Here is a 26,459-nt window from a genome sequence, read left to right as displayed (position 1 = left end):
TCGGCGAATTTACTCATTTATGTCTATCCGACACTCGGTATACACGTCTATATTATATGTCATACATCATTATTATAGTGCGGAATGATTAGTGTCCGACGACTTCTGTATGACGTCTCTGATGTCGAGCAGAACATCGCTGATGCCATAGCTCGAGAGGGTGGTCGTCTCTGATCCATATATCTCCACCAACTTGCTGAGCACAGGCTCGAGACTTCTGCGAGCCACATGAACGGGGCTGTGACGAGGGCTTCTTTCTGCTGCTCTTCTTCTGTGCGACTTTCTTCCAAGTGGAAGAGGGGCTATCCTGCGACAAAAATATATCCACAATAAATGGGGCCTGAAATGAATTATGAAAGGTAGCAGTGGATGAGGCAACTGAACGTGGGGGAACGTAGGTATACAAAACGCAAGCCTCACGACGCGCAGTTGTATCCTTCAATATTGAATGATAGCAGTTGAAGAGGAGGCACCAGCAATGGTAGTTATCTTCAACTGCCGTTATTGAATGGACTTTTTTTCTAGTAAACGTACGCGCATGCCCAGCGAGCTACAAGCATGCTGCCATGTTAGTTGGGGGGAGATAATAGGCTTCGAGGTTACATACACTTTCGGGGTCGAAACTTGATCACGCTTTGATTACTCCTAAATGACTTTCACCTTTTCCGCATTTTTCTTGCAGTCTTCCGTTTTTGTGCTTTTCCACGCGACGTGCCAGTTTCTTATAAGCGTCGGCATGATTACTGGGAGGAAAACACGGCGTTCGACATTACGCCGCTAGGGGCGACGCGAACATGAAAACGGTATGGTGCCTAGAGACTAGCTCCCTTTGTGTAGGGTGGAGTCACCCTTTCCAGAAGCGAATGCAACAAAGCCGCCATATTGACTCCCACGCTTGCCACGCATAAATGCTGTGCGCCGATTTCACCCATTTTTTCAAACCTCCTCTGCTATTTTTTTTTACTCAAACAACAACTACATTACACGATGATGACTGGGGAGTTTCATCGCCCGAGTTTCAACTCGCCGGCAGTTTCATCGAACTCCCCACTGGGGAGTTTCATCGGCGATACTCTACTCCACTGCTGGTGGTGATGCGGGGAATGAAATAATGAGCCCCTTCACACTAAGTATCGAACTCCGATGGTATCCAAAAAGGTTAAGTGCATTAGTGGGCAGGATGTGGCCAGGGACCAAGCCAGTTTCTGAGAGAAGGGGTGAGAGTCTAGCTCGTTAAGGGATCCGGAGAGTACGGCTCGGGAAGGTTGGTAGTTTAGGCAATGGAGAAGTATGTGCTCTAGATTTTCTACAACACCGCAGTGACTGCAGTGGGGAGAGTCAACTTTCCTCAAGCAGTAAAGCAACTGCGCTGTGAAGGGCACGTCGAGGCGCATTCGATGAACCAATGCGGCATCTTGACGAGAGATATGTCGAGGTATGCGGGAAGCGAACGCTGGATCAACTCAGCTCAGCATGGCTGGGGGTAGAATGTCAGCGGTCCATTAGCGGGTAGCCGGAGCACGACCTACTTAATAAGAGAGCGACCAGGTCACTTTCCCAAATCCCTATGGAGCGGCTGTCCGCGGAACCTCCTCGCAATTTCCTCCTCTCACAGGTGAAACGCCCGCTTGTCGCGCTGCCCACATTCCCTAAAACAGGGGGACTCCGCATTGGAACATGTGACGAGATGGTGTTCGTATTGACTCGTGTACATCTTTTCGACGTCCATATTGATTTGTAGTGTACAACATCGACTCCTGTGCTCGTTTTGTCGGGGTATACTTTACATGGACGCCGTTTATTTTGTTTTCTCGTGCGATGACATATTGGTACACAGTACAAGGTACTTCATTTGATACCACGCCGTCCTTGAAAAGCAAGTTCCCCCATACCTGGGAGATCTTGGGAGGTACCCGGGTTCGAGTCCCGGAGCTGGATGTGCAGTGTGGATTTTTTCGTGGGTTTTCATCAGACACTTTTAGACATATCTCCGCACAATTCCCTTGAAGTTGCCCCAGGACGCGTTTTCCTCCAGGGCTTTAGTCGTGACGTTGCCCACATCTGTGAGGCAGACAACGATGAGCCCTTTCATCACCTCCATATCGCTGTCCAATCAACTCATTGGCGATCCAGCAGTGGAGACAATCATGCTCTGGCACGTGGAAGTGACTGAAATTGACTGAAATCCCGTGGAAAGGGACTGAAACCGGGGCGAAACCGAAGACGACTTGGAACCCAAATTTCTTCCATGTCCACATCTGCAATCCACCATTCGCAACTAACCAAAGCCGCAACCTGAACCGAATTACTGTATGTGATTTCGGTTACCGGTTCATAAGAATATGCTCACGCGTGAACGCGATCAGCTTTGGATGCGATATATATTTCTTTACAACTCTGATCAGTGGCGTTGAACGTGCTTCTGCGACATCCACGCAGCCAGCAGATACCATCCTAAAGAAAACCGAAAAAGTACCGGTTCAACTGCTTGGTTACCGGTAACCGCAAGCATTAAAACGGCGAGCCTCCTACCTGTAACCGCTTTCAGAGTTCTGACACTGAACCGTAACCAAACCGATATCCGCTTCGGTTCCAGTCCTTCAGTGATAGACTAAGGCCCGGTTTCACCATCACCAATTAGCATTTGAACCGAGAACAACGGTCCCTTAACTTGAATTTAACGCTTAACTATGCTACACTAAAGGAAGTTACTGTCACTGGAATATTCATCAGATCACGCAACGCTGGATCTTAGTCCAAAGTTAACCACTGTTGGTAAAAAAGGGCCATAGGTTAAGAGCAGTTCCTGCTGCTCTTCCTGTGGCGATACGCTCCTGTATGCCGTTATTTAAATTTAAGATTAATTTAAAGTTGGTGCCATCACGCACTGAACAAGTGCATCTGTATGTACACATTCGGTATCTCCAAAGTGAATTGTTGTACGAAATCTCTTCTACATACTCAAAAAGAAAAGGAAGAAATGTTAGTAATATGTTAAGGGGCAAAGTAAAAGTGACCGCAGTTGAATTGCAAGGTTTTGGAGAAATATCTCAGATGGATGACAGCACACTTTTTCGCTTTTCACGCGAGGAGGCATCTTGCCTTGCAAAAAGGCACTACGGAATAAACCATGCTCATGTGAACTGAGGTCTTCGTGGCGGTTTGGTGCGTAAAGATTACGATATGTTTGGCAAAAAACAAAAAAAAGAAGGCACAAATATCTGACGCGGATGCGAAGAAGTCCGTAGAAAGCTACCGCATAAGCACTACAACCCCCATTGAAGTAGGGAATGTCGGCAGCGCCACCAATGCTCCTGCGGCAAACATATGAATAACAAAAAAGCCGGCGCTGGAAGGGGGGTCAAGTGAACTGGTCGTTCTCTTATTAAGTAGGTCGTGAGCCGGAGGAGTCACGAGGCGACGAAGTACGGACCGACGACCTCCTCTCAACAGCGCATTACGCGTCCGTCTTCAAGACGACAGAGCTGCTTCTGCGGCGCGTCTGCGCTCATCGCGAGCTGTGCGTGGGAGTCAAGATGACGTAAATTTTGTAACAGACGACGCGGTTATCTTCATATGCTGAGGAAGCTAGTATCGAGCTGCCCTAGGAAATGAGCCGTTAAATTTTGCAACTGGCCGTTCTGAGGCATGTTCTGTGCGCGTCTTTCAATGCTTAAGAGGCTCATCAACTGCTACGTTTACCCGAGAAAGATGCCACGAGCGTGTGCGTCCGCGTGAATGTGGGAGTGATTGGCAGCAATGTAGCAGAAAATGTGTTGAGGGTAAAAGCGCGTGTTCCCTTGTTTCCTAGCGTGACTCGATGCGTTGAAGAGAAGGTAGCTAGCGCAGTGGCATACCAGAGGGTGCTAGTTCATATTCCATTGCTGGTGTCTATTCTGCAAGTGCCAGCATTAAATTTACTCCTGGCCTTCTCTGGTTAAATGTTTTCCACAATTTCGTAGTTTCACAAGAAAGGGAGGCCAAGTACCATTACGAGTAGTAGTCGATGAAAAAGCACCAGAAGTGCGATACGAATACCCGAATGGCAATCGCCTATGGGAGACCCGGGTCATGGGTTAGTTACGCTAGGGGCTGCTGCAAGCGCCACATACCATTATTAGGGAGAGGAAATGACATGTCCACTACTATCATCATTGTCACCGTCGTTCGTCCGCCACACAGGTTGTTGCTAAGCAGGCGCTAAGCCTCTCCCGTACTACCTCGTCGTTGTCAACACAGGCCACCATACGTTGCCTGCAGTTTAGCGCGTGGTAACGAATAGCGCTAGCTAGTGCCAAATTCCACAGCGAAGCGGCGATTGCCAGAACTATTATCTCAGTCCAGGGAGCTTTGCTGATGTCCACGTCTCTAGTATAGTAGTAGGTCATACTATTATGCACTCTATCTTGAGGGAAACGGTGCCCTGGTGTGATCTAGCGGTTAGCATACCTGACAGGAAATTAAGGCCAGTTCCCACATATAGCGCTTTGCTACATAGCGCTAGAAAATTGCGCTATATTTTCCTCCTCGCATTGCTACGAACCGCTATAAAACCGCTCTTGTTGAAGTAGAGCCCGGTAAACTTTTTCAGCGCTATATTGAGCGGTGGGTCTGCGTTGGCCAATCTTGAGCTTCTTTGAGCCGGGACGTCGCGGAAGCTGGGGTTTGTTTTGCTTCCGATCACTCGAAGCAGCAAGACGGGAATGCGACGACGACGACGACGTGGAAATGGCCACGAGTTTCATTTGCCAATACGTGGGTGTTTGGTTACTATAGTCTGGTATAGCGATCACAGCATCGAAAGTGTCAAACCCCATCATGCTACGGATACCCGACGCCGACAGTACGTAATGACGGTAGCACCGATGCATCACGTCGCAATGAGATATCCCGTGACCCCTGCAGGATAGCGCTATGTGCTCGGTTGTATGCAAGGTGTCGGAGCGAACCGAAAACCAGAACCGAAAATCGAAAAAAAAAACGCTATTTTGGAGCGAACCCGAACGGAATCCAAACCGTATACGTTTTTTTTCGCTCAGGAGGGAAACCGAAAAATTTATTTAACGGTTTTCGGTCCAACTTCGCCGGTTTGGACTACGAGTAGGCGAATTAAACTGACGTCGTGCGTTCTGAAGTCATGTCATTGATACTTTATGAGGGTTACGGTTACGGTGCAATGTATGTCCGGTATACTATGGCCCTTAGGCTCCCTTTCTAACGTTTTATCGTTCGCGCACGTATACTTACAGGCAGGGTGTCGAACCGAAACGTTTTTCGTTCCGGTTTTCGTTCCGGTTACATCGTAAACGATCCGGTACCGGTTCTGCTCCGGAGCAAAAAAATAACGGTTAATACCGGTTTTTAACCGGTTCCGCTTCTGCTGGGAATATTCATCCCCACAAAAAATAATAATAATCAATGTTACAAAATCTAAACCCGTTTATTCCGCATACATGGTATTTAATATTAATAGACAGCTGTGAAATCGGTAGCTCCTGTTTCCTGTAGGTTACTGTCTGTTCAAATGGGCTCTCTCCTTTCTTGAAGCGCATGCTACAAATGGACTTGTTTGTCGTGATGTCATACGTAAAGTACTTTCTTGCTGGGTTGGAGCGATTGCGTCCCATCCGAATGTCTGTTGCTCATGTCTAGCCGGCAAGCACCACCGCACGAGTACGACGCAAATCGAGGAACACCTTCACTCACAAACGCGCTCGACGGCTCCGTTTTATTTTCTTCGTGTCCTGTCCACAAAAGAGTTACCACTTTGCACGGGCTTGCCCTCGAGTATACGTAAATGTATTCAACGTAGCTGCTCTCAAACAAGGGACACGTTGCGCGACATTACCGATAAAGAAGCCGTTATGCAGCCCCCTTGGGTCGCTGTTTAGTTGAGGAGAGCTTGGGGGGGATCAAATGACAACGAACACTACGGCACATTGCTAGAGAGTCACGTGTACCTCGAAGTCTGTGCGTGTGCGCCAACGATAAACCATTACAAAGGCAGCCTAAGGGTCGTACTATACCAACATTCATTCCACCGTAACCGTAACCCTCGTACAGTATCCATGACTTCAGAGCACACGACGTCAGTTTCATTCGCCTACCCGTAGTCCAAACGGGCGAAGTTTTTTCTTGGACCGAAAACCGTTAAATATATTTTTCGGTTTCCCTCCTGAGCGAAAAAAACGTATACGGTTTCGATTCCGTTCCGGTTCGCACCAAAATAGCGGTTTTTTTCGGTTTTCGGTTCCGGTTTTCGGTTCGCTCCGACACCCTGCTTACAGGTACATGTGACCGGTTGTGGCTCTCTACCAAAGTGCCGTAGTGTTCGTTTTAATTTCATCCGCCCAAACTCTCCTCAACTAAACAGCGACCCCAGGGGGTGCGTAATGGCTTCTCTATCGGTAATGTCGCGCAACGCGTCCCTTGTTTGCGAGCACCGAAGTTGAATACATTTACGTATCCGCCAGGCAAGCGCGTGCAAAGTGGTGCCTCTTCTGTGGACAGGACACGAAGAAAAGAAAAAGCGCGTTTGTGAGTGAGGATGTTCCTCGATTTGCGTCGTACTCGTGCGGTAGTGCTTGCTGGCTAGGAAGCAGCAACAGACATTGGGATGGGATGCAATCGCACCAATCCAGCAAGAAAGTATGTATAACATCACAACAAACAAGTCCGTCTTTATCATGCGCTTCAAGAAAGGAGAAAGCCTATTTGAAGAGACAGTCACCTACAGGAACCAAGAGCTACGAATTTCACAGCTGCCTATTAGCATCAAATACCATGAATGCGCAGTAAATGGGTTTACATTTCGCAACATCGACTTTTTTTTTCTGGGAATCAATATGCCCACCAGAAGCCGGTTAAAACCGGTATGAATCGTTATTTTTTTGCTCCGGAGCGGAACCGGTACCGGACCGTTTATGGTAGAACCGGAACGAAAACCGGAATGAAAAACACCCTGGTTGTATGTGAGAACGGCAGACGGAAAAACAGCGCAAGATTTTGAGGGCGATGTTCTAGCGCCATAAAGCGAAGCGCTGTATGTGGGAACTCGCCTTCAGAAGACCCAGGTTCGATTGCTGGTGTCAGCACTTCTTTTCCCTGAGATGTTTGAATTCGTTATAGCAACATTCATCAACAAGAGCTCACTCCTGATCATTCTCACTCATACTCAATATAGCGACTGAGCTGGAGCATGAGTGAACGAACGGAGAGCAGAATAATATGTACACTTGTCACACGAACACTCTTAACCATCTTGTTAACGGACACTCTTAACCACCTAACCACTCTTAACCTTGTCCTTACCCGAACAAACCGCGGTTACCGAGGACCACGGTTTGTTGTTGTCACACTAGAGTTTGTGACATGTTAGCAGTGATCACGTGACTGTGACACAAGCGCCAGGTATATTTTTAAGAAAAGTGCATCATTGTAATTAAGAAGCTTATCGATTATTAAATACACGGTACGCGCATGATTATTTGCGGGAGATGTCGTTACACACATATTGACGTCACGTGAGTGTGGCGGATACTGGTTTCGACCCCCCTTGCGGGTGCGCTCGTCGTTCTTTTAAGATATGAAAACTCACTCGAACATATTGAATTTCTTGACAGCCTCCGGTAACCTGGCTGCCTTCGTTTCCGGCACGAAGGTGACGAAGATGCCAGCGACCAGACAGAAGACACCGTACAGGACTGGTGGTCCGACACTAGGGAGTGTCCACTATACGGGAAGAAATGAACTTGCTGGATATATTCTCGCTTACACGGAAGCACCTCGGTATTCAGAATTGCACATCAATCAGGTTATAGACGCTTGCAAACACAACCACTCCAACGTGTGCAATGAAAGTCATATTGACCTTTCAAGCGATATGAAGGACATTACCAGATGTTGCGCGAGAGTAGCGCAGATCATTCCGCTCCTGCTGCATACAAAACCGCAACAGACAGCGATGGTCCTCACGGCTGTGGGGTTCACTTCGGCGATAACGAGCACCACCACAGTCTGTGCAACGGTGATCCCCAACACTTCCAGGGTGTCTGTCAGAACTGCTGAAACGGCGCTTCCTTCATCTGCAATGAAAGGCAAAACTTGCTTATAGTTGCTCCGCTTCGATGGCTTCTAGGATTCTGAGGATTTGCTCGAAGACATTTCCTTCTGCTTCCGGGGCATTTCGAACTGCCAGCTCTGGCAAGGTGCTGTTATCTTAAAACCGGCGTAAAACGAACGAGATTCGTCCGTTGCGTCGTTCGACGATTTATGAGAGAAAGGAACCGCACTTTTCCAGGACCCCAGTCGGACCAGGGCTCGTACTAACCCCGTATCTCCCTCTCCTCTCTTGCCTCCTCTCTCCATCTCCATCTCTCGAAAAAAGTCGATAATGCGGAGCGCTCTCTCTCGGTGGTGTGTTCCTACCGAGCGATCTGCCTGCCGCTGTAACTGCACATTGCTCGGGGGAGACCGTGCGCTCTGGGCCGACTTTACGGGAGAACTGTGCCGGCATTTGCCTTACAGCGTCTGGAGATCGAACACCCATGGCAAACGCACAGTCAGCGGGCCACCGCCGGAGCGCTCTCTCATTGGTCTCCACGAACGATTTCTCCAATCATCGTGTGGGAGATCATTTGAGGAGACCAATCAGAGGTCTCTCGTGCTTCTTGCGAAGGAGAGGGAGATAGAAAGAGTACATTGAGATTTCTGTAGTTTGCTTTTTTCAGAAAAAAGGTCGAGCGAAAAAGAAAAAAGCGCGCGGAAATGGCCTACAAAAAATTTCGGATTTGGAGGTCACTTTTGTGGCTCCCAAAGAAATACGCTCTTCAGGGAAATAAAAGAAGAAACTTGTTGTTGTTTCGCGGCTTAAAGGGACTGTCGCATCGCTCGAGGTTTGATTCCTAAACTAGAGCGCCGTTCTACTCTTCGGTTCTCATCGTTAATGGACCTACTTCGCAATGACCTATGCGCATGACCTTGAGGCGCCGGAGATGATGGTGTGCGTCTTCACAGGACGGCGCAGTATGTATACGACAGGAGTGGGGACCAGTGATGAGACCGCGCAATCGGCGCGAGCTCGTCGGTCCAACTCCGGAGCTGTTTTGGTCGTTTGTGCTACACACGTGGATTTGTTTTGACACGCAGAGCATTGTTCGCTGTAGAGCAGCTAGGATATGATGAGTGTGTGAAAAAGTTCCATGACGTCGAAAATCGCGAATTAGCTTTTCTGAGTTTGAGTTGAGCTAAACTCAATAATCAATTAGTTAAGTTGAGCGTTATTAGTTGAGTTTATTAGTTGGCTTAATTAGTTGTTTTGTTTTGTTTTCAGCACAATTTGATGCCGTGCACGGCAATACCGGACTACGGATGTTGAGAGTATACCTTTCTGGAAATCAGTGAACGCGGCAGTCGGACAAGACCAATCAGTGACCGCCCTTCGGCGCGATCAAGGCAATATCAGGGAGCGGGCGGAGGGTACTTTGCAACCGGCCGGCGTGAGGGGACCAACGGCCTCTGCAGGTCGCGGGCAGTCCGCGATCGGCTTGTGGAATGTTGTTTATGGTCAGCGTGGGACGTCTTCGTACAGCCAGGAGGGCAACACTGTGTTCCAAGTAGGCGTATTTATCCATGACTTTTCATTTGGTACGTATATTGTGGTGGGAACGCGAAGCCGAGCAGCTCGGAGATAATCGCTTGCGGTGCGCTCCCATTCGTGTGCCTCTCTTATGTCATCAATCAACATGACGTTAATATCACTGGGGCCTCCTTTAGCTGCAGAGGGGGTACGAGTCTTTAAAACTCGTTTATTTAACACGTAATCTGTTTTCAGAGGAGAAACTTAGTCAAGGAGACTGTGAAACCATGCCGGAACATTAAAGCGTGGGCCTCATACACAGGTTTCCGGTCGCGATAATCCCTTTAACGGCAAGTGAAGAGTGCGTTTCTGCAACAAAAATGGCCTTCAAATCCGCCGTTTTCCGAATACGATTTCCACGTGGCGTGCTATACCGGCTCGAACGTTGTTTCTTAATATGGTAACGTGACCAGCACACCAGAGGGAACACATGTTGTCACTGGGACAAAGTTTTATATTTCATAATGAAAAGGTTTCGTTAGTGAAACTCGAATAGGGCAGCACTGCAGAACGTTCCTTGTGCGGCCATAAGGAGAACCACTTACCCAAGAATATACAGGTCGTTTTTTTTAGCGTCCACTGAATTTTCGACTGATATATATATATATATATATATAGTTCGGGGATATATATATATTTTTTTTTTTAACGCACGTACGAGTTACAGGGTTTTTGGAACGGCGTTCAACCAGATAGTCTCCCAATCTGCTATCTCGCTTTAGCCCGAAATTTCATAATTATTATTATGATAAGATCAATTAAAATTTGTGGTAATTATTCATCTTTGGGTTACATACTCTCTTCCAGAGTATGTCCACCTGGCCGTAGAACTCAACTGCAAAAACAACTATTAGCTGCCTTTCATAGCTTCCTTACGAAAATTCTGTAAAGGCAAAAAAAAGGCAGCTGTATATCCAATTATTGTAATAATAACATTTGTTTGTTTTTTAGCGATCCTGATCGCAGTTGAAGTGGGCACCTTGTATCAACTGCAGCCAAACTTGTGCCCGTTACTCGAAAAAAGTAACCGTTACCGTTACTTCTAGGAAAAGGTAATTGATTATCGTTACCAATACTCGAGTCCAAATGTAATTGAGTAACGAGTGCACTTTAAAAAATGAACTTCGCCACATAGGACGCCCCTAGCCAACCGTAATCCCCAATGACAACGTTCTCGCCTCTGATTTGTTGAAAATGGGAGGCCGAGCCTATTTTGTGCCCATTATGCACGGCACAGAATACGCTCCGCCTCCCATTTTCAACAAATCAGGGACGAGAACGTTGTCATTCGGGATGATGGTTAGCTGGGAGCGTGCAATTGGTGAAGTTCATTTCTAAGGGTGCAGAAAAGCAACGCGTTACTCCGCTGGTTGCTCTCTATTCGCGCAAATTATACCCGTCTTTGTGTGCCTCAGGGAATCAGGGAAAGAGCTAAAACACAAAAACCAAAACCACGGGACAGGTACATCTCTACGTCTACCGTATTTATCGCCCGGGAAAACGTTGACCAGATTGTGAAAGAACCTCGTGTGGAACTTCCCCATGACAGCAGAGCAAGCGTTTTGGCTGGTTGGTTCATATTGGATTAAAAACAATTAAAAGACCCCAGTGCTGGGTAGGACGAGGACATAGGATAAAAAAAACGACAGGGACCGGAACTGAACTGCAACCAAGTCAAGCTTCTTTTTTCGAGCAAACCCGTGACACCCCTCTCACCCCGCAAAAACCGACCAAAGAGAGCGCTCTACACCAGAAACGAGTTCTTCCAAATCTGCTTGCCTATCTGTTGTTTCGTGCTTTGATAAATTCTCCGATTTTCTTTGTAAAGTCAACGGATGCCATACTAACACAATTATCCCCTTCCTCTCGCTCCCTCCCTCCCTCCCTCCCCGTGAAGGGCCCGGTGAAGCTTCCCAAGCAGCACAATGTACTGGAAGTCGAGTGCATTAGGGGTGGACGGTATGTGTCTTATCAATGTTCTCTAGTTTCATGAATCTGTTCAAGGCCTTTCATCTACCCGTCCACCCCTATTGCACTCGACTTTCAGTGCATTTTGCTGCTTGGGTTCCCTCTTCCGCGCCCGTGAAAAAGAATTTGCGTTCCGCGATAACCTGGGGGCTGTTTTTTGCAATCATCGCAATCTTTTACGTGATCTTCCCCATGACTCAGCCTCCGAATCTTCAGGTACCGCCACACTGGTGTTGCTGGAAAAGATTAGGGAGAGAGACGCTGAAATTCCGGAACGTTATAGTAATGACGCCCCAAAAAAAAAAGGCTGACGGCACGGGGGGCTTGACATGAGGCAGAACATCTGAAAGTTAATCTCTGCGGGAAAACTAATCAATTACTGAGTAATCGATTACTCAGAAATGTAACTGATTACTCGAAAAATTACTCAACAAACTAATTGATTACAAGTAGCGCAACTGCTAGTAACGCGTTACGCACAAGTCTGACTAAAGCCCGACAATGTTGCCCTGTAGGCAGCGTAGTGTGTCTTTGTTACTTAGAGAATGGTTAGGTAGCAATGGAGGGAGTGATAAGTGTTCATGATAGCAAAACTCCTAGATGCTCACTTTGAAGCTACGTGTTCTTTGTATGTTCCTCCGTGTCCCTCTTTCCCGTGGCTTTTTCGCGAAATAACCCAGCGCAAAAAACCAGACTTCCAATGCGTTTTATGACAATTTGATGATCGTCCTTCCAGCAATTATGTATCATGCACTTGATATGTACGAAATAAGAGTGCGATTAACCGTCCACAAACGCTTTCGTGTTTTTCTTCTTTGCGCTGCAGTACTCTAGAATCTTGTAACTTGTGCAAGTCACCTGCACGCCCCTGTAGTGCGGGTGTGCGGATATACCCAAACGACCTTCGGGTACGGGTAGTTCCACCAAAACTCGTGCACTGCGGGTCGAGAACGGTTCGCGCATACCTCTAAACGCGGACGCGAAAAAGCGTGATATTTGTATGAAATTCTTCAACACTTGGTTGAACCGCTCGACCATCCCGTTGCCTTGCGGGTGGTACACAGAGGAACAAGTGTGCCGAATTCCACATCCTTGAAGGAAACTTTCGAATTCTTGTGAGACGAACTGAGGTCCGTTGTCCGTAATGATTTGGGAGGGGTAGCTTTCCCGGCTGAAAACCTGTCGAAGGAACTTGATGACGGTCGTGCTGGTGACCGCACTTGAAAAACAAACTTCAGGCCACCGACTGTAGTAATCTATCAGTGTAATCATGTAGCGACAGTCGTGTGGTGCTTCCTCGTAAGGACCCATTATGTCCATTCCGAGCTTTTCCCACGGGGCGTTTGGGAGCGGTACCGGAGTAAGTAGGGCTGATACTGTTGTTGCCGACTTGTCAGCCGTTTGACACACGGCACATTCGCGAATGGCAGCCTCGACGCTGCTGTCGATTGCAGGCCACCAGTACAGCTGACGAAGCCGTTGCTTGGTACGCACCATGCCGCCATGCGCCTCATGTGCCAGGGCAAATTACCTTCGGGATCAGCGTGGAAGGGACAACAATCCTTTCTCCACGCAGCAAAAGTTCATCGACTTGAGACAGTTCCGCTCGAAGGTTGAAAAACGGTGCTAATTTGTCTGGGAGGGTCAGTTTCGTTGGCCACTGTGTGCTTAGGTAGCGCATTACATCCTGTAATACCGGGTCAGCAGCAGTGGCTCTCTGTAGTTCGTCTTTCGAGATGCGTTCTGTAATTAGGCAGACAGTGTCGTCTTCAGGAATTCCCTCCTCAGTACTGGGAATGGGTAGCCGTGACAGTGCATCTGCAACCTGGTTCTCTGTTCCTTTCTTGTACACGACGGCGAAATTGTAATTAAGTAGTCGCGTTAACCACTGAGAAATTCTAAGCGGTCGATGTCCGGCTCCTTGGGTGCCCAACAGAGTTCGCAACGCCTGATGATCTGTTTCCGGATTAAAAGGACGACCCCAGAGGTACACGTGCCAGTGCTCTATTGCCCAAACACATGCCAGAGCTTCCCTTTCTCCAGCGGAGTACTTTCTTTCTTGGGCGGCTAGAGTTCTGGATGCGAAAGACACGGTTCGAAAACAGTTACCGTCCCATTGGCGCAGTACTGCGCCGAGGCCGTAGCCAGACGCATCAGTAACTGGAAGTGTCGGGTCGAACATGCTCAACGCTGAGCATGTGGACATGAGTCTTTTGAGCCTCTCAAAACATAATTGAGCGTTTGTGCTCCACTGAAAGTGTTTTTCGCCTCGGAGCAAGTGACGTAGCGGTTCCACTTCGTCCGCATAATTCTTTATAAATTTCGCATAATGTCCAGTCATGCCCAGGAATGACCTCAATGTGCGAAAGTCGGTGGGTGCTGGAGCTTCCAGAATGGCCTTTACGTTTTCTTCTAGCGGCATAACTTTTCCTTCCGCGACTGTATGACCCACAAAGGTGAGTTTCCTGACACCGAACATGCATTTCTCGTTTAGCCGTAGACCTGCGTCCGAAAGACATCTCAAAACCTGGCGTCAATTCCTGGCATGCTCCTCTTCACTTTTTCCATGAACGATGATGTCATCAAGGTAGTGTAGTACTCCACTACAGTCTTTGAGCACATTAGCGAGGAGCTTCTGGAAGGCAGAGGGTGCTGACGCCAGGCCAAAACATACCCGTTTGTAACGGAACAATCCATCGTGCGTGATAAAAGCAGTGATATCACGGCTTTCTTCTGCTAGCGGTAGCTGGTGGTATGCCGCAGTTAGGTCTAGTTTGGAGAAGACTTTCGCACCGGCGAGTCTGTTAACAAGTTCCTCTATGTGTGGTAGAGGATAGCAATCCGGTATGACAGCTCTGTTCGGCGCTCGTAGGTCCACACAAAGTCGAATACGACCGTCCTTTTTCTTAGCGACGACAATGTGCGATACCCATGGTGACGCATCAATGGGTTCTATGATATCCATGTCCAGGAGTTTCTTCAGTTCCTTGGAGACATCGCTCCTTACCTCTAGCGGTAGTCTTCGAAGTTTAGCTATAGTGGGCTCCACTTCTGGTCTCAGTTTCACTTTGTGTGCGTAACCTTTAGCAACGCCCAGCCCTGGAGCAAACAGTTGCGGAAATTCGCACTTCGCAATGTACTCGCAATCAGACGTCGTCACCGTTGTCTCTAGGCATCGCATTTGCGCTCCGTCAATGTGTAAATCCAGTGCTGCGACTGCATCAAGTCCTAAGAGTGTAGTACCTTGCTGCACTACGTAAAATAGAAGTGAAACGCTCTGCGTCTTGTACTTGACAGGGATGACAACGCACCCTCGCACTGGTATCTGCTTTCTTGAATAATCATGAAGCTGAATCGAAGCTGGTCGAAGTGAAAACTCTCCCGAGAAGGTAGACTGGTAGACGTCCCAGGATAGTATGGAAACAGACGATCCTGTATCAATTAAGAACTTGACATTCTTGCCTGCAGCCTCCACTGAAACGTAGATGGCCTTTTCCTTGGTCGTATGCACCTCGAGAAGCATAGCACTTGCAGTATTCGGAGAACTGGCTTCGTCCTCTGAGGTATCTTACTACTTCACGAGTAGTACCATGGTGCTGTTTGCTTGAACCTTTGCACATGGCTCCGAAGTGACCTACTTTCTTGCATTTAAAGCATTCCTTATCCCGTGCTATACAGTTTGGCTAGTTAGCCAAATGGCGCGTTGAGCCACAGCGATAGCAGACAGCTGATTTCTTTGTTTTTAGCTTGTCCCGGGGCTTGTTTGTCCCTCTGTCCCGGGGCGAGTTCTTCCTTCTATTGTAGGAAAGTCGTCCAACTGTTACGGATTCCTCATGAAGCTGCTGTTGAGCTGCTCTCCGACTCTGTTCTACATGACCCGCTAGCAGAACCGCTCTGTCCAGAGTAAGTGCTGAGCCCTCTAGTAGTAAACGTTCCCGTACCTGCGGCAATACAGCTTTATCGACAAGTTGGTCACGCAGAGTTTCATCAAGCATCGTCCCGTAATTACAAGTAATGGCGAGTCCTCGAAGAGCTGTAACGTAGTCCTCGACGGTTTCATCGGGGAGTTGTGCTCGTTGTCGGAACTTACGACGTTCCACTATCACGTTGAAACTTTCGGCATACCTCTTTTCAAGCGTAGCTAGCGCTTGCACATAAACATTGGTCGTGCCTGTGGACGATGCTCCTTCGATCGTTTGTGTGGTAGGTACGTCAGCAGCTGGCAGCGTATAGAAGATCCGTTGACCTTCTGTTCCCAAAGAGTGAAGTAGCACAGCTTTCAGTCGTTCTGGGGTATAGGATAGGGCATTGATGACAAGTATGTAATTTTCGAAGATACGTCTCTATTGAGTCCATGGTATCGGTGGCTTGCCAGGTCGGTCAAGAAACGGCGGCACCGCAGCAGGAGCGCCGAAATTCATAACTATAATCTGAATAGATGGATGCACACCCCCTTTTCGATCGCCACGTAGGTCCGTCCGACGTCGCCAAAATGTCGTGTCTTGCTCGGACCACAGCCAGTTCCAGAACACTTTATTGATCACGATGGCACTCGTGCCTCTACACATGCGCCATAGTGGTGACACCACACCGTCCACAAACGCTTTCGTGTTTTTCTTCTTTGCGCTGCAGTACTCTAGCATCTTGTAACTTGTGCAAGTCACCTGCACGCCCCTGTAGTGCGGGTGTGCGGATATACCCAAACGACCTTCGGGTACGGGTAGTTCTTCCAAAACCCGTGCACGGGTCGAGAACGGTTCGCGCATACCTCTAAACGCGGACGTGAAAAAGCGCAGAACTTCGTGTGGACAATCGCTTTAGCGGTTCTTGTTCTTACTTTTTTGTAACTAAGCGTACGAAACTCACCGCCTCGAAAGAATACGTCCAGCAAACAGGAGAACGCGCTCAGGAACATGGCACAGGTCAGGGTCCGTGTGCGTCCCAGGTATTCCATTCCACAGTACGTCAACATGGCAATAGGCAGGAAGGTGAGGAGGGTCACCATCATCGTCGTGCTGGGATTCATCATCATGTAGACGTGGATGCCGTAGTACGTGAGTGAGACGGTAAACCTTGCAAGGACAATGAGAACAAATTATTACATCGCCGGTTATCTGCTGCCGTTAATGATTGGATATGATCGGCAGCACGCTGGAGTTTGTCCAGGACCGTTACAAACGATGTCATACGAGGTGTGTGTTTTTAAATTCGTTAGCATTAGCTTCCTATAGTTACGAAAGAACCGCGTCGTCGTCTATCTGTAGCCACCGCGCGGCACGCATGCGCCGTGATGTAGAGGGAGCGAAAGAGAGAGGGCGCGTGGGGAACGCGACGCGGCGCGTCGGCACGGCGGTGCAGCTGTGGTGGTCGGCAGGCTCAGACGTGCCTGCGTTGGCGCACAATGGGTTACGAAAGCGGTGCGGAGGAGCGGCGGCGAAAGAAGGCTGAGGCTCCTCCAAGAGACAGCCAAGCTGAATCGGAGGAAGCCCGAAAGGCGGATACTGTCTTGCGGCAGCTTTCTCTATGGTCGTATCAAGGCTTGTGTAACGTTTGTGAATAGTCGTTGAGGGATTGCGCAGCGTTGTAAATGGGAGTACCAAAAGGGTTTTCAAGTTTTAGTGCTAACGCATTTCCGTTGGATTTTCCAATGAGCCGACCATGACCTTCTTTATAGATCACTTTTTTAAAAAAAGAAGCTGGAGATCAGCATAGGTGCTGTTGTGTGTCCACACGCGTTATGCGGCCATGCGGACATTCACTCTAAGTGAATATGTAGCTGCGGCATTTGACCTCGTTATCCAAAGATAGCTAAGTGGTTTATTAGGGGCTTCCATAAGGATGAGTGCAACAAAAGCACGCACTGGACGAAGGACACGCAGACAAGTACTTAGGGGCTTTCGGCAAAACTGAGATAACAGAATGGGAAGCAGTTGTCTTTGAAAGCCAATTTTCGTTTTAATCTATGAAAATGTTGGGCAAGAAAACATATTCTGATATGCCATCGCGAAATTTTGCATGCAAATGTAGCGACACCGAAACCATCAGGACAGCGCTTGTTCGACATCAGGGGACCACGTGCCTTAAAGCGATGGAGATTATTGGAGCAGGTACTAATCTGTTGGACAGGGAACCGCTATGCAGCCCTGGTAGGCTGACGACGGCGAATGTCAGGAGTTCATGACATTCGCCGCAGCGCAGACATTCGACAGGAGCGAAAACCGAAGGGGCGCGTGGGCCTTCGGTTGCATATTGCAAAATTCAACGCAAATATTCAACGCACATGCATGTTTCAACGACAGTTGTGCCCCCTTCTGCACTCTCGCTTTTGACAGAGATCATTAATGAGTCTGAAGTAATTAGACATCTTGTAGTATCAAACCTCCCTAAAAAAGGACGGAATATATGGTACGACATGGTTCGTTAAGTAAAAATCTTTCACGATAATAAAAAAAAACGTGTATAGCGAAAGGAGGGCCGCCGGTCCAGAGCACCACCGTGGCTTTCTGTTCTGTCAGTAGGCTCAAATCATTCAGATGTTTCGATGTTACGTAGACCTTAAACTTACAGCAACACTGCCTATTTCACGTCCCACCCTTTCTTCTCACCACAGTATGTACTTCAACAGGAACCCAGGAGGAGAAGAAGGTATCCAAATTGTTTGGTTTCTCCTCTCACGGCCTACAGTCCACCAGGTGTCAAGGTGAGACAAAACGGAACATGAAGGACAATTCTCCCTTCCCCATGATAATAACCTCCAACGATGCAAAGCGCGCGCATGGAGCTCTTGGAATTTTTTGAAACCATCTATCGATTGAGTGATTACTTCCACGACCATATCACTATGATAGCCGCTCATTTGCGGCCACCATAGGATTGTGGCTCCAGCTCAAACGGCAAAGCACACTTTATAGAAAACGAACGCTTAAAGAGTTTAGGACCCCATGTAACCTACTACATGTATGACTGTGTTTCGTACACCGTCGCAGGCCATTGGATTCGCTACGTTTTCCTAATGTTTTCCTTTTTTACTTTGGGATTTTAAAACTGCGAATTTTTCGGGCCACCATTGATGGTGGCGTCCACCAGCGCTGACAAAATGGGGGAGGACAACAGGAAGTGACGTTTTATCCGTGCATGCTTTCCCGTTCCACGGTGAACGCTTCCGTCTCTACAAGCTTTTACCATCGTCGTGGAAACAGAAAGCTACTCACTTCCTTTCTCCGCAATAGACCTCTCCCCGTTCGTAAACAAATGATGTCATAGTGTTCGACTGCCCTCAAAGCTAGGGGCGAACAACACCGCGTCCGAAAGCCACGGTCTTGTGGGGATTACGATGGTTCATGACAGGGACGCAACCGAAAGGAAGCAGAGAACAAGTGCCCATTCGTGGGACCCAGCCCTCCTGTTCAGATTTGTTTCGGTTTCAGTCTGTCTACCAACGTCATAATGACGTTTCTCGGGTAGAGGTTAGAAAACATCAGTACGAAAACGGGGAAGGAGGTGAAGATCTGAGAGGAAAGGAGGGGCTTGTACAGCTTGTGACCTCCAAAGTGCAACAGCTCCGTAACGCGGGATTGCATAGTGTTTTGACGTGCATAAATCAATACACATAAATCGATGTTTACAATGTGATTCCTTCATAGGTATTAAAATGGTTTCACACCTTTAATGATTTAGCTTGTAAGATAGTGAGTAGAATAAGCTTTATTCCGAGCAGCTGTGACCAGATGAAGGTGTGGGAACATTTCGCGTGTCAAATAATGTCTGCGGTCTTCCTAATGTATTACCATTACCGCTATTCCGACTAACATGTAGCGCTCCATCGATATTGGCAATGATTCGAGTAGAATGACCCGGGCAGAATGATTAGAGTAGAAAGTAGACCACTTACCAAGAGTAGAAAAGAATTACGTTGGTTCGTCTTAAACTTGGGGCAAGAAGAACGCTCAGTAATTCCACTCTCAACATTTCGGAGTACTTCTCTTCTTCCTGGAATTGCACATTCATCTTCATTGTATGCTTAAGTGAATGTTCCTGACAATCCTCTCGACCCCTCGAAGACGCCATATTCGACACTATATTCCTTTCCATATCATGAGGTGTACTGTACGGGTGTCTAAGCACAAAAGAGACACCCGTTTCTCACCTTTTCCAGATCAAGGCGAATGCTCCGCCAGAGCTCCATAGTGCGTTCGGGCTTCGTTCCGTTGATCCTGCCAATAGTGAGAACCACATTTTCGGCTTTGCTCAGATTCCAGCGGGAGATGAGCCACCGTGGAGATTCTTGGATCCATCTATTGCAAAGACGGAACGGTTTATGACGGAGTTCGCCATTTTGAGGCCCAACCCCAGGCTGCGTTTTTCGAGCGGCAGACAGCCTGACTTCTTCCAGCGGCACGCGACGCTGTTGTGAGAAATGCCCAAAGGTAACTGCATGCAGTGCTTCCGGGAAGGCAGGGAGTTTTCATAGTATCTCAATGAAAGAAGCTCCTCACTTCCTGATAAACACATTTCTTTTGAAGTGAGAATGTCAAGCATCACTGGTGCTTTTGACCGAAGACATATTATAACGAACAGGATGTTGCACCAACGCGTACTATACTTACAGAGTCATTTGCTGTGAATGTTGTTCCGATATTCAACTTCACAATGTACCCAAACACGGGAAGCGAATGTACAGTTTTAGTTTACGTCTTAATCCATCTGCTGCACACTTTCCCCTTTGTGTTTTGTATGCTTAAACTATGGACGCTTACACAGGGATTTTCTGTCGAACGCGATCCACCAGGGCAATTCTGCGAGCCGCTATCTATATGGGCACCCCAATAGTGCACAGGCCGGATGTTAGCCTGATGCTACTCTCTGATTGGGCAAGCCTGGGCGACACTTCCATCTCTTGCGATCGCGATCAGTCTGTCTCGAACGTCAAGGACGGCGTCCCCCCGGGCTTGGCCGCAGACACGAAACGGGGCCGTTGCGCCGCTGAGAAAACGCCTCACGCGGCTGGGCCTGTATGGTATCTTGGACGGGATCGTCAAAACGGTATAGATCTAGGGCAAAACATGTTTGATTGTTCACTTACGGTAATCCTAAGACGAGCGTCGTTGTCGGTACCATGAGCAACAGTTGGAAGAGGCGCCAGCCAACATTCAAACTCTGGGCTACTTGGACAGAGGCTGTACCCGCAGCGTAACCTCCCGCTATGATGATGCCGTACAACCCTCGGTTCGACACTGCCACCACTTCGATAACTGCAGGTAGTGAAAGACTCATACTTTCATAATGGACACTGGTCGGGACGCCCTCGTTTACGCCCTGGAAGAGCTTGACATTGTTTCTTGCTGACTCAGCAGCTAAATTGGGGAAGTTGTTGTTACTGTGTTCAAAGTAATAGGAACCGTACACGGGGTGTCGTACGTAAATTACGCATCAGGACAAATGACGGCTATACTATACAAGAATTACACAGCAGGAAATATGTTGACAGATGTCTCGCGGAGTATTTTATTCAAATGAAGGCTTCGAATAGGGAGAGAGAGAGAGAGATTATGGATCTGATGGCACAAAGGCAACAAAGGCCATACAGCGCCAAAACTATGGTGAGTGTGTGGGAGCCTCGAATGGCCTGGAAATGTAACATGACAGCGCACGCGACAACAGGGCTCTGAAACGCGCCGTCAGGTGACGCTCGCAACTTGGGGCCCCGCAGAATTTTTTCAGGTCTAATTGCTTCGAGTACGTAGTGTTACTTGGTAGTACTTGGTACACACTTACAGACACGGGCTTCAGATTAGTATAGTAAAGGCATCATGTGGGCTCACTTGGGCGCTAATGGGTTGCGTTCCCACTCCTCCCCTGGAAATCGGGCTTTTTTGTAGCAGCATTGTGCCGGTCGTCTATGCCTGTTCTTCAAGATATTGGTACCGATGGAAAGCTACAATTATGGGCTAGTGTGGTACAGAGCATAGACGAAACAGGTAGCATGGTTACGATTTTATAAAACCGAAAACATAACTTGGTTATGAGTGCTGTTTGTAGAAAGATTGAACAAAAACGAAAGAAAGCTGCACTCTGTGGTTTGTTGAATCCTGCTCTATCATGATATGAGAAAGGAGGTCACGAGTAACATTTTTGGTACACAAGTGGCAGGTGAACGAGAAATACCAGAATGGAAACTTACGTAGCACGTAGAGAGGGAGTGTGAGGGCACTCACTGCACTTGCCACGAAGAAGCGAAGCACAATATAGAGGGCGATGTTGGCAGCGTTGCCGATGGAGATGCAAAAGACAATCACCGCGATGCAACTGACCATGGCCACTGGCATCCGGCCGATACTGAAAATGTGAGAGAAAATATGCAATGGACGATTATGGTAAGCGGCAATGCGAAATTTGAACGCAATTGTTGAGCTTGAGATCCGCACACATAGTACTTTCTTCGGCTGGCACTCCTATCCCAGTTCGTTAAGTAGCTGCCGCGATTTTGCAGCTGCACGATTCCAGTCGCAAATTTGGAGCCCGGCTGACCAAACTGCATCCAGATGGGTTCCGCCTTCCCAAACGTGCCCTGCTCATCGCACCCTCTTCACTGTGCCCGAACGCTTCCCCGCTTGTTTCCTCCTCAGGCTCCCCCATACTTTCATCCTTCGCTTCGCTCCTCGTTCGCTCTGCCGGTTACAACGCCGACGCTGCTCAACGCTTTAAATTTAACAACTTCGTTTAAATGATCGGTCGGGAGTTACATCGGGAGAGCTTATCGAGCAAGCGAATACAGGCTCCCTGCGTACCCCATGTGATATCAAGGTCCATGGAAGGACTTTCCCTCGTTAAATAGCTTTCACAAACTGGCTAGGTAATAATTGTCTTTTTCAGGAGAAATCGCGTGCTATCGGAGTGAAAAGTTTGGCGCACCTACACTTCGCACCTAGAGAGATATGAAAAATGTATTCTGAAGATAAATATTGTGTTCTACCAGAAAAGGGATGTTCCAGCGATAAGATCCAATGCATGTCTATTGCCAAATATTCCCAGCACGAGTTGACAAGAGCAGCGAACCTGGAAAGTCTGCAGAGCGTCCTTCTGCGAATCTCCACTTGCAGAATTGTCGGGCCAATTTTCATAAAGTGTGTCGGTAGCGACAGGTTATTGGTGTACCTACCTGTCCGATAGAATGCCAGAAATAATGAAGCCCACAATTGTTCCAAACAGGTAGACGACAGTGGTGGCTGGAACGAACCAAGCTCTGTCGCACACCAAGTTCCACTGTCAAAGAAAAATAAAAACAAAATTCGGTGTCTTCTCCTGTACGGGCCGCAAACACGCGTTCCTCTAGGGTATGAGTTGCCAAGCTCGCTAATGATCTCTCGTGGTTTCTATCCTGATGTGTTGGTTTACATGGTGAAAAGTAGCTGCTCTGAGGCTGAAACACACAAACAGACGTAAACAAGCCTCAGCGGTGCTTAAGAACATGAGCAATTGAAATGCGGTAGTCGTGAAAGCCAGAGAGCGGCGAGAGTCCAATCACGCATCTCTCGAGTGGCCAGTCGGGTGCGCTAACCGTTACGCTACGCTGGCCTCCCCTTTCTATAGAAATCAGAAGGAAAGATTCCGTACAGAAGATAGCACTAAGAACAGACAACCACTGGGAAGATGTAGACGGGACGAGCTCTCCTCCCATCAACATCTGTAGTCGTCTGTTCTTAGCGCTATCTTCTGTACTGCAATTCGCGAACTGGTCCATCAACGTAAACTGCTCGGAAGGAGAGCAAATGAATTGAACACAGGCGATACCTCCTGCCAGCATCGAAGTCTCACCGGAGCGGCCATGGAGATAGGCCACCGTCATCGCCTCTCCGTGGCATGCCATCACCGTCGGTCGGGACTCACGTAGAGGAATTCCACCTCCTCCACAGCATGAGTGCCTGTCCGCCTCGCCGTTCTTGCTACCCAATCGAATCGAATCTAATCTTTCTTTTTGCGTATAAATCGTTGAAATACTGCTTACCCCTTAACATTTTCAATGACCGTCTGCTAGGTGTCGTGTGCATGCTATGCAAATATAAAAAAAGAAAGAACCCAGGCCACAATTTCGATCAAAGAATGGCAGTTGATGACACCCCCAGTGGGTGCGCCTCTTCATCTGCTACTACATGGAAGTCGTATTCGCCTTCCTCCTATTTTTCATCTCCTCAGAGACGTTTCTAGCCTACCTTCGAACGCTGTTTCTGTGCCCTCTGCAAAAGGTGTTTTTTTTTTTCTTCTGGGCTGCTACACCGTGGTTGCTGCCGTGTTTGGGAGCAGTCGTGGGTTTAAACTCTGCGGTTTTCCATCGTGTAGATTGCAGACTGTAGTACGCCTTAAAAACTGCCCGCAATACACAGCGTTCTCCGTGAAAAGCAGCGAGTGCCACCTTCACTTCACCGCATACGACGCTTCTAGTCAACCATCATCCCGAATGACATCGATGTCTCCTCGGATTTGTTGCAATGCGATCTCTTGTTTATGTCTCGCCATATGGTAAGATCAAGAGCACTGTCGATCCTACGCTCACCTCTTCCACGATGGTTCCAAAATGGCGGGAGCTTTCGTACTGCCACTTCGTGCAAGCCACGACGGAGCTGTTGTCCGAACCGTTGAGCATCTGGCACTGGCTGTACTTGCCGTCCTCGTCAATGGGGATGCTCATGTTCTTCCACTCCTCTTCACTGACTTGAACGCCGTCAGGGGGAGCGCACCAATGGTTCACAACAGGAGAGGCGACCAGAGGCATCATGTTGTTTGCCGCCATAACGAATGCTGCTAGACTTCCATAGAGTAACGTCATCCGCTGGTAGATGCCGTCCTTGGTTACGAAGCCAAATTCACGAGAAGTTGATGGAGAAATCGGAGTTAGTTCCTTCGTAAGCGGCACCATTCTCTCTGGTGGTGGTGCTGAAGGCGGTTCGACTTCCTGCAGAGGAAAGAGTTATGAACACTCAAACACAGACGCACAGGTAACAGTCAGCACTGAGTGTTACCGCATCGAGACGGTGGAAAAGTGGAAAATCGAGCGAACTGGTGAGGAAACGTTAAGGAAAAGTACACTCTTAAAGATGAACTTCACCATATAGCACACTCCTAGCCAACCATCATCCCAAATGACAATGTTTCTCGCCTCTGGTTTGCTGAAAACAGGGGGCGGAGCCTGTTTTGTGCCCATCATGCACGGCACAGAATAGGCCCCGCCTACCGTTTTCTACAAATCAGGGGAGAGAATGTCGTCATTCGGGATGACGCTTGGCTAGGAGCATGCAATGTGGTGAAGTTCATTTCTAAGAGTGTACCGCCGCTATTTCGAACAGAGACTATTTTTCCTCTGGGTACCCCCGAGTCAGTGGCGCAGCCAGAAGAATACTCCAGGAGGGGTACTAAGGGAACTTTACAAGGAGGATCGAGAGGATTTCAACATGGTTCTCCCTCTCCCATATGTACTGCCAAGGGTACGGTACCATCTCTGACCGGCAAACAGAGTGTATGGGTTCGAATGCCACTCCTGGTGCGTTTTCTTCAACTCCAATGATTCAAGAAGGTCGACGACCGCCCTAGCTACGCCGCTGCCTCCAGTCGTCCTATATAATACCCATTGAACGCGTCATCCCTGAGCCTTTAAAACCGTGCCAATAATGGGAAGGTGCCCAGAAGGATAGCCTCTGCTAGAAATGTTGGACGCTCTCTTCCTGACGCCCTTCCTTTAGCAATACACAGACAGGTTTGGTAAATAGCAGGTCAGTATTAAATGTTTCCACCACACTCTTCTAGAGATCACTAAGGACGTAGCTGTCGGAACATAGCGTGACCTGAGTGACCTGAAGGGAGTCTTTGCGAGTTCCGATGGCTAACATTGCATGGGTTCTCGATTCCGTGTCGCGCCCTTTATTGCTAAATGAATGTGAATGAGTCAGCTGTAACCATGAACGGCCACAAGAGCCTCGGTGTGGCGCACTATCAAATTACAGTAATGTACACGTATACAGTAGCACGCGTGAATGATATAAAGGAAATGGCAATAAGGCAACAATCCAAGGCACTAGGAGGTTAAAAGGACGTATATGCATACCGATGAAAAACATATGGGGGACATAACAAAATTATATAGAAAGAGGCTCCGAAAGCGCAACAGTTTAGGCAATATTTGAAAGAGTACAATGAAGAAGAAAAAACAAGGTAACTAGACAGCAAAAATGAAGACAGTAGGAAAGAATAAGTCGGGTGAGGAAACGCGCCTATACGAGTGCTTTTCATCCCTCTCTGGAGAACCGGCGCACCCTATCGCACCCCACCTAGTGCTTATCCTTATTTCCAACAGCATGTGTAGTTGACAGACTAGATTTCCTATCCTTCATAAGTTGAACACAACTATAACCGTTTATTCCATTGGAACATGTGGAACATCAACCCAATATTGGTTTGAATTACGGAGATATTAACCAAAAAAACACGGTCGAGAAAAGAGACTGCTTCGGAGTGAGCGAAGGGTGCACGACGTCTGTTCGATCGCAGAGGGTGTGCCGGGTGATCATTCGACGCTTTTTCTTTTTTTTTTTTTTTCGCGTGAACTATGTCCGCGTTGAATGCAATACGGCATATATTTCAGTTAATAGGCCTCCTTGCGAGCCATTCCCCAATGGGAACTCAGACTTTAGGAAACTCTTCCTGAACCCTTCAAAACGAGTGCTACAACAGAATTGATGTTGTTTCTTACCACGGCTGATACTGAAGCAGGGTGCTACCAGAAGAGAGGTGTTCGCAAGGACGGTCCACCTTGGAAGACGAATAAGCCAGAGAGCCTGCGCACGTAACCCGCAGGGACCACTTA

General features: G+C 48.1%; 1 protein-coding gene across 3 annotated transcripts; it reads right to left on the bottom strand.

The window, feature by feature from the left end:
• Nucleotides 1–26,459, bottom strand: LOC135378959 (solute carrier family 22 member 3-like). Of its 3 annotated transcripts, XM_064612150.1 has the most exons (11): nucleotides 26,346–26,457; nucleotides 24,156–24,554; nucleotides 22,764–22,867; nucleotides 21,786–21,940; nucleotides 20,688–20,856; nucleotides 19,752–19,899; nucleotides 19,497–19,594; nucleotides 16,472–16,677; nucleotides 7,897–8,084; nucleotides 7,598–7,731; nucleotides 1–307 (listed from the first exon to the last, which is right to left on the bottom strand). In XM_064612150.1, exons 2-11 carry the CDS (start codon nucleotides 24,516–24,518, stop codon nucleotides 73–75), a joined length of 1,800 nt encoding a protein of 599 aa, XP_064468220.1. In that variant the 5' UTR covers nucleotides 24,519–24,554; nucleotides 26,346–26,457; the 3' UTR covers nucleotides 1–72. The 3 variants fall into 3 exon arrangements, with proteins under 3 accessions (XP_064468220.1, XP_064468221.1, XP_064468222.1); XM_064612151.1 differs by lacking the exon at nucleotides 22,764–22,867 and having other exon boundaries at nucleotides 21,820–21,940; nucleotides 26,346–26,459; XM_064612152.1 differs by lacking the exons at nucleotides 19,752–19,899; nucleotides 22,764–22,867 and having other exon boundaries at nucleotides 26,346–26,459.

Source organism: Ornithodoros turicata, chromosome 1 (assembly GCF_037126465.1).
Source record: "Ornithodoros turicata isolate Travis chromosome 1, ASM3712646v1, whole genome shotgun sequence".
Lineage (NCBI taxonomy): Eukaryota > Metazoa > Arthropoda > Arachnida > Ixodida > Argasidae > Ornithodoros > Ornithodoros turicata.
This window is presented reverse-complemented; position numbering and strand designations above follow the sequence as displayed.

Bases quoted from the DNA above. Each gene is read 5' to 3' on its own strand.
- LOC135378959 (XM_064612150.1), bottom strand. From the start codon at position 24,518: ATGGTGCCGCTTACGAAGGAACTAACTCCGATTTCTCCATCAACTTCT. The intron at 20,857-21,785 runs GTAAGTTTCCAT...CACTACCTGCAG, and splicing joins ACTCCCTCTCTACGTGCTAC to TTATCGAAGTGGTGGCAGTG. The intron at 308-7,597 runs GTGAGTTTTCAT...TTTTTGTCGCAG, and splicing joins AAGAAATTCAATATGTTCGA to GATAGCCCCTCTTCCACTTG.